Source organism: Hipposideros armiger, unplaced genomic scaffold, assembly GCF_001890085.2.
Source record: "Hipposideros armiger isolate ML-2016 unplaced genomic scaffold, ASM189008v1 scaffold_136, whole genome shotgun sequence".
Classification (NCBI taxonomy): Eukaryota; Metazoa; Chordata; class Mammalia; order Chiroptera; family Hipposideridae; genus Hipposideros; species Hipposideros armiger.
In genome coordinates this window covers 73,639-82,248 of record NW_017731486.1, presented here as the reverse complement: position 1 = coordinate 82,248, position 8,610 = coordinate 73,639, and the positions used below count along the sequence as shown (strand labels likewise).

The 8,610-nt window shown below is 35.0% G+C and overlaps 1 protein-coding gene across 1 annotated transcript in view; it reads right to left on the bottom strand.

Annotated features, from left to right (window-relative positions):
* PIEZO2 (piezo type mechanosensitive ion channel component 2) overlaps window positions 1-8,610 on the bottom strand; it is a 133,331-nt gene that overhangs the window by 52,318 nt on the left and 72,403 nt on the right. The window contains exons 29-30 of the mRNA XM_019649942.1: window positions 4,314-4,373; window positions 201-367 (exon numbers count right to left, since the gene is read on the bottom strand). Of these exons, the coding sequence (XP_019505487.1) occupies window positions 201-367; window positions 4,314-4,373 (227 nt within the window). The remainder of the gene's footprint in view (window positions 1-200; window positions 368-4,313; window positions 4,374-8,610) is intronic.

Below are 8,610 nucleotides of genomic sequence, written 5' to 3'. Positions count from 1 at the left end.
GGGGGGGGAGTGGCACACACACAGTGTCTGATTATTTTAATTCTGAACATGGAACAGATTTAAATACACAGAAAAACAAATGGGTTACGCAAAGACTGGGAAGAAAGGATTTTGTCTTTTCTTACTTGAGTTCTGGATATTGACTTTTACAATCTTTATAGTATGGGAAGAAGCAAAAAGAGTTACACCACAATTGTTACCTTTTTAATTTCTCTGGTTAACATGCATCTTTCAATTCTCAGAACTGTAGATATATCAATATGTTCCCTTGAAATGGAGTTAAGCCAAGTTGTAAAACTATCCACTGTTGCCAGAAAGAGGACCCAGGTAAATTTCAAAATATTAAATATCCTCTTGATGATATTATCTAGGAGGAAGGAAAAGAAACAAGATTTCAAAAGAATAAAATGCCATCAACCATTTTGCTGTGTGTAGCACGGTGATGTTTTACCAAAGACAGACCTGGTTTTGGCCCTCCATAGCTAATGTGGAGTGGGGCACTTGACAGTGAGCATAGCGGGGGGAGGGGGGGGAGTGGAGGAGGACTGCATATAGGAAGCTCCCACTGGGTCTCTCTACACACACAATGCCAGCACCAAAACCAAACTAGGATAGAACTGTTCACCTTTGATCAAAACATCTGTAAGAATATGTAAATTCATATGCAGATAATAGTTTTGATTAAAAATAGAGATTACATGCAAAGATATTTCTGTTATTGGGCCAGGGATAGAAACAGTATCTACCTAGGTAACTGGGTCCTTTAATGCTTTTTCTATAAGTTGCTTCCTTTCTTAAGTAATACTTGTTGTTGGAAACAATTCTTTTGATTCAGGAAGAATTTGATGCTTCCTATTACAGTTGCATTTCAGTTAAATCACCTTAAAGCTATTTTGTAAAGAGTTCAGTACACATACTAAGGGTATATCTGTATCATTGAACTAACTATCTTCATTATTTTTAATTATACTGAGCTGTGCTAACTACAAAATACTGCACATGGGATCAACCCTCCCTAAACCAACAGAAGTCATGAAATTCCTGATGTACTTGGGTTCTCTTCCTTATCTACAGCTGTGGCTCTCACAGCCCAAGAAAGGGAAAACTGCCCAATGTGATAAACTCAGCTTTGATTACCACTATGTCTGTAATATTGTCTCAGTGTAGCACGTGCCTCTCTGATGCCCTCAGAGAATTCAACATGAGCTCCCTGATCACTGATCAGGTTTGAGGAGATTCCATAGGTGTGACCTAACTTACTTTAGGTCAGAATCAAAATAAAAGAGAGAAGACCCCATATTAACTGCCTGTCTTGTTCATTTGTTCGCATAAGCCAATGGTTTTTCAACTGGCATACAGGAACCATTTAAGACAAGACATGCCACCAAATTTCAGTCAGTGCATATATTTTTTTAATTTGGTGTTTAAAAAATTTAGTTTTATAAACTATTTCAAACATTAATTGCAATAAAATGAATACTTAGTGAACATGACAATGTTTTAAGAATTGCCTCACTATTTATTAAAAAAAAACCACAGACACCAATTAGAAAACAACTTGTATCTCTTCCATTCCCCCACCAAAAAAAAAAAGAAAACCATATTCAAGTGTCATAGTAAAATTTTTATGAGTTTATGATTAATAATTATAGTTCAGAATTGCAGTTTAAAATTATTAATATAGCATGTAGAAAAGGGCAGAAGCCTTTATGATCTTGTTCAAGGGTCAAAAAGCTTATCTCTGTACAGGGTCTGATTATAAATATTTTTGGCTTTACAGGCCATACTGTTTCTACTGCAACCACTTTCTCTGTTGATGTGGTGTGCAAGCAGGTGTAGACAATGAATGAATTGTCTAGGAATGGGCATGGCTGGGTTTCCAATAAAATGTTATTTACAGACACTAAAATTTGAATTTCATAATTTTCATATGTCATAAAATACTCTATTTGATTTTTTTCAACCATTAAAAATATAAAATATATTAGCTAATACAAAAACACATAGCAGGTGGGATTTGGCACAGGGTTGTGTAGTTTCCTAACCTCTAATCCAGTATAATCAGATATGACCACTGGGTGACTTATCCCTGCTCGCTACCAATCTTCTCTCTCTATTTTAATTCTTATGCCACAGTGTGAATCAGAGTTTATCTTTGTAATGGTAAAAAAAAAAAAAAAGAAGAAAAAAAGTTATTTGTGAATTGAGTGGCCTAGGAGGAAGGCAGACTTTCTCTCAGGTAAAAGTTGGCACTTTGCAAAAGGAAAACCATCAGAGGAAGCTTAGCTGTATATGGGGTGATCTCCAGACATAGTCCAGATGGGCAAGAGAGACAAAGAAGAGATGAGCAGCTCTACCCACTAGAGTAACTAGAATCTTGGAATGGCCAGCTGAAACCTGGAGAAGAAAACTGGGAGTCTGGAAAAGGTGGTGGGGAAATGATGGAGAGGGCCTGGTGGGAAGGGTCCTCAGCCTCCTGGCTGTGAAGCCAGGCTCCAGAGGCACCAGCTGGTGAGATACCCCTGAGGCAGGAAGAGTGATCCCTGAATTTCCCTTTGATGCAGTTTCCTGCCTATGTGGTCACTGCCTCCAACTATCCCCCCAAAACCTCAGTAAAAATTGTGTTGCACCTAACTGCCTTACATGAGCTGTTCTTTTGGAAGAAGGGAAATGAGAGAGTATCCTTCACTGAACAAAGAAGCTGAATGGAGTGAGGTACTATTCCACAGAAGAGTGATTCTGAGTCTGACAGGGCTGATAACACCTACATTTATCTTTCCACCCCACGCCCCTGCTTTTGTTTTGATCTTGAGCAAGGCATGCATTTCCCACAGTAGTTTGCCTAGAACCTCTAGCAGCTTTATGTAGACATCAAAGGCAAATTTGACCCTGGAAGGCTGAAGACTTGGGGTTACTTACAAATATTAATAAATGTTAGCAGCATCTTATATTTTTTGACAATTTTTTTTCTCATATTCACAATTATTTCCTTAGAGTTGGTGAAGATAAACATAATCATTTCACAGCTTTGCTTATGGTGGTCTTGATGGTATAACTAAAATCACTGTGTTGGAGACATGCATAGCGTGCACTTTATTCACTTGAGTGATCACAAACTAACATGTGAAATTAGGATTTTTATTTTAACTTATTTTTTAATGATAGAGGCAGTAAGACATAGTTGGTAAGAGCACAAACTCTGGGTTGAGACTCTTCGGGTTTAAGTCCCAACTCTACTCCTTAGTGATTGTATAGACTTTGAAAAGTTAGCTAATCTTTCTCTGCCTCAGTTTCTTATCTGTTAAATGCAGAAGAGGGTTTTTGAGGGGGTTAAACAAGTTAAAATGTTGAAGAGTCTTGGAAAACTGCCTGGCAATAAAGATGTGCAATCTAAAGGGTTAGCTACTATAACCCTTTAACCCTATAAAGCTTTGCAGCAATAATAGAATATCTGGCTCCATATGAGTCAAGTTATCTGGAAATGGAGGTCAGGTTTAAGAATTGTGTCACAGAGCGTGTTAGACAGCCTTCAAGAAGTCTCATTCTGTGCCAGCAGATGACATCCTTGGAAGTATTTGTGTCCAGAGTAAAAAAGTCTGAAAAAACCTTGCCTGCTGGTTAATAATGTACACAGTATTTCCAACCCTGTGCAATAGGGGAGATAGAAGTAGGGAATCATTAGGGTTCATTTCATTTGGAATACTTTGTTTTGCCTTTTTTTTTCGCCTTTTTTTTTTTTTTGTCTTCATGGAGAAATCCTCCTCCTAATCACATACTATGTAGAGCCCAAATGCACCATGACTAGGCTGGAGTTAGAAGGCATGGATTCTGTCCCTTACTGTAGTTATGAAATCCTGAGCAAAGTCATTGGGGTTTGGTTTTCCCCTCATAAAATGAGGTGGGCCCAAGCTTTCAGAGTACTTTCATTTCCCCAATTCTACTAACCTTTCATTTAACTCCTTCTCTGTATGCTCTTTAAAATTAATTGCCAATATTTTTTGTGCCTCTATTCTGATGGCTTCCATGGGACATTTATAATTTGCTTCCCAAACCCCCTTTCATAGGTACTTGGATACAATATTTATAAATTGGCTCTAATCCAAAACTTAATCCAACAGTGGAAGGGTCAGCTCTACTTTTAGGAGTCACTTTGCAATTTCACTAGAGATGAGATTTCAAAGGACATTGATTATTTAGTCATAGTCCAAAACAGTATTTGATTAATTATTTTTAGGCAGCCTTCCATTATACACCATCTGGGCAAGTAGCATTTTCAACTTTCCCCCAGCTCATATTTGTCTCTGTTTTGTTACCTGGTCCATCAGATTTCTTTTTGACTGGTTCATTCTCTCCGTCTTCACACTCCACAGGACCTGCCAAGTGTGTTCAATAAATATGAGTTAGATTCTTTAAGGGTATATTAAATGTCAACACCTACTTTTCTGGATTAAAAGGAATTTTTAAATTAAATCTTAGGATATTCTGCCTATTTTAAGAGTTCCTGGGGAAAAGTTTTAAGAATGCATAGCTTTCAGATTCTGGTCACTCCAAAACAAGAATTATGGATACCCAGGGATGGGTAAACTACAATCTTCTGGCTAAATCCCCTGCTTTCTGTTGTTAAACAGCCTGTGAGTTCAGAATGGTTTACATATTTTATAGTAGTTAAAAGAAATCTAAAACATAATATTTTGTGCTCATGAAAATTATGTAAAATTCAAATTTTAATGGAACACAGCCATTCCCTTTTATTTATGTATTGTCTGTGGCTGCTTTTACCCTACAATGTCAGAGTTGAGTTGCAATGGAGACTTATGGCCTGCAAAGCTTAAAATATTTACTCTCTGGCCCTTTACAGAAAAGGTTGCTGCACCTGATACATATTATGAACTTTAAATTTCGAATACCTTGGGATAATGTTACAAATTTTAGTGTGTCATCCCCCAAAAATGAATCATAGGGTTTCACTTTATTTCTTAGCCTCTTGTTTAAGACTAAGGTTGTCAGATTTAGCAAGCGAAAACACAGGATAACCAATTATATTTTAATTTAAAATAAACAACAAATATTTTTTCATAATTTTTCATTTTGCATAATTAAGTCCCATGCAATATATCCCAATTATTTCTAAGCTAAAAAATATTTATTATATAAAAATTTCAAATTAAACTGGGTTTCTTGTATTTTATCTGGTAACCCTATCAAACTGGTCTCACTCCAGTTAATCTTCCCAAACTTATTTTCTACTACTCTGTATCATAGCTTGTCTTTCTAGCTATGTGGATCTGCTCTTTATTTTTTATACGTGGTCTTGCTTTCTTCTGTCAGAATGTCAGGCTCTATTCAACCATTGTCTTTTTCAAGAGAGGAATTGCATTCCCTTACACTCTTGGCTACAAGTCAGCTTTTCTCCTCTGGTCCCACACTATTTTACCTATACTTGTATTTTAAATGGAATTTTGTTGTTTCTATGTCATTGTTATCTCCCCCTCCCCCCCACCACCACCGCCAACATGCTTGGGTTACTACAGGTTAAGATAGAAGGATCTAGAGCCAGGATACCTGTTATGAATTCTAGACCCACCACTGACTGTATGGTTGTGTGACCTTAGGCAAGTCACTTCACTCTTTGGGACATCATTTCCTCATCTGTAGGTCAGGGAGAATAAAATGCCCTGGGCTGTTATGAGGATCAAATGAGTTACTGCATAGAAAGCACTTACAACAGCACCTGGCATTTCAGAAGGACAGGATCTATGTGCTTTATCTGTCTGGAAGTAACATAGAAAAGGTGATGCCTTGTACCAAGAAGGTGCTGAATATATATTTATTAAAGAAAGAAATAATTTTCTTTTAGTCTCTATATTCTTGAATTATTACTGTCTTTGATTTATAGGTAAATGGTGGTGACTTTGCACATGAAATAATCTTTATGATACAGAGTAATGAGATATTTATAAGATTATTAAAGGACACATTTTTAAAACTGGTCAAATAATTTTGAAGGAACAAATGTCTAAAAACAGCAAACACAATTTTGAAGGAAAGAAAGCAGGTAGTGAAGGGAGTTTGCAAAACTCACTAACTCTATAGCTACTGGACCCCAAAATATATGACATTGGCCCAGAGCTAGAAAGTAGGATAGTGGATCAGCATACAGGGTCTAGAAACATACCTAATAGTAAATGGAAGCGTAATATTAACAAAAATAGCATTTAAATTTAATAGGAAAAGGAAAACTCATTTAATAAACAGGGATAACATAATTTTCTATCCATCTAAAAGCAAACAAATTAGATCTCTACTTCATAGAATAAAAATGTCAAAATAAATAAAATTAGGAGGCAATATAAGAAAATGTTAGCATAATATTTGGAGGAAGGCTTTCTTAAGCAAAATGGGAACCTAGAACCCACAAAAAGAAATTTAGATCTACTTGACATTAGAAAAAATTAAAAATTGTTTAGATAACATATACCATAACTAAATCAAAAGATAAGCAATGGATTGGAAAAAAAAATATTTTAACACATGAGAAAAGGACAAGGACCCCAACATATAAATATTTCCTAACTTAATAAGGACAAAAAACTGAATAGAATCATATTATGGAAAATAATAAAGATGTATAAATCTTAGATTTGGAAGTACAAATTATGAAGAAAATAACAATGATATTCAGTCTTATTAGTTAGGAAAATTCAAATGAAAATAAAAGCCATTTATCATTCCTGAGAAAGACAAACAATAAAAAGAGTAATAATATCTTGGGGGATAAGGCTACCGGGAAATGGACACTCTTGTACCTTAAACATTGGAGTGTAAATTAGTAAAACTGTTTGGGAAAATATCTATTGAAGTAAAAAAAAAAAAAAAGGCACACCTTTAACCCACTAATTTCACTTTTGATAATGTATTCTGTGGAAAGTACATGTTCTTCCTGAAATTTGCTATGCATTTAAATTTACACACGTGTGCGCGCATGGCTAAATGTGGATTTTTGTGTGTGGATATCTATGATAGCATTGTCCATTGTAGAAAAATCTGGATGCAAACTTTATGTCCATTAGTGATGGAGTAGTTGAATAAATTATGCATATCCATATTATACAATATTTTGCAGCTATTAAAAAAGGATGATATGGTTTTATAAATACTTAATTTGAAAATGTTCATGATATATTGCTAATGAACATAATAGAAGTTTGTATGGCATGAGCTCATTTTTGAAAAACAAAGGAAACCGTGCCTGAACACACGTACTTATGCCCATGAGAAAGGAATGGAAGTGAACAAAACATATTGTGAGGATTTGGTAGCTTAGTGGCTAGGTTTCCAGAGCAGATTGTGCATTTACCTCTTTACTGTTTGACTTGTTACATCATCTCAGTCTTAATTCTGTCTTTTTAAACCAATAAAGTAAAATAAAAGTTACCAAGAGGTAGCAGAGGGCAAAATGGTAAAAAAGGAGAGAGGTTTTGCAATTAGAGTTCCATTAGAAATTATGTTTTCCATTCCTTTTATTTTTAATTTCACAAAGAACTTATGTATACATTTTCTTTGTAAAGAACAAAAATATAACAAAAAAGCCTAAAGCTCCTTTTAATCATACCACTTAATCTCAATCTCTCCACCACCTTGAGGAAAAGTAAACACTGTTATTCATTTACTAAGTATTCTTCCTGATCTTTCTCTTACATTTACACATTATTATATGCACACATTAAAAATGCAAAATATTATCTTGAGGTTTCTTTGTTTCATAAATGGTTTCATAATGTGCATGCCATTTTACGACATAATGCTTTTCATTTAACAATATGTTAGGAATTGTTCTCCAAGTCAATTTTTTGTAATCCATCCAATTTTTTTAAACTACTAAAGAGTATTCCATAATATATTGGCAACATAATTTACCCGAGTCCTCTTCTTTTTGTTATTAACAAATAATGTTTGTAAATATTCTTAGACATGTGTGTGTCCTTATGCACATGTGCAAACCCTGCCTCAGGTTAAGCCACACACCTAGAAGTAGTACTGATCTCTGATAGGGTATGTACATTTAAAATTTTCATAGATATTGACACACTGCTCTTCAAAGTGGATATACAACTTTATAACACTACACATAGTCTGTGCAAGCACTTTTCTTCCCACTAGCTCCAAACAGTGATGTCCAAATGTTTAGGCTCTTGCCAATCCTACAGGTAAAAAACCAAAATGTCAAAATGCTTAGTTTGTGTTTCTCAATTATTGGTAAAGCTGAGCTCCTTTTAAAAGGCCATTTCTATTTTCTGATTTATGAATTGCTTTCATACCCATTCATTCATTGGGTTGAATTTCTATTTTACTGATTTTTAGGTATTCTTAATATATCCAGAATACTAATCCTTAGTCTGATACACATAATGAAAATATTTTTCCCGAGTGCCCCACTGTACTTTAACTTTGCTTTTGATGTGATTTTTGTAGTTTGGAATTTTTTTCCCCCCCTTAAAATTGTGTTTCTATCATATGCTTTCAAATGTACCAGTATAATGTTGAATATGGCATTGGTAGTTATGTTCTATTTTTGGTTCCTGAGTACTGTTTAAGAGTGATTTCCTGTTT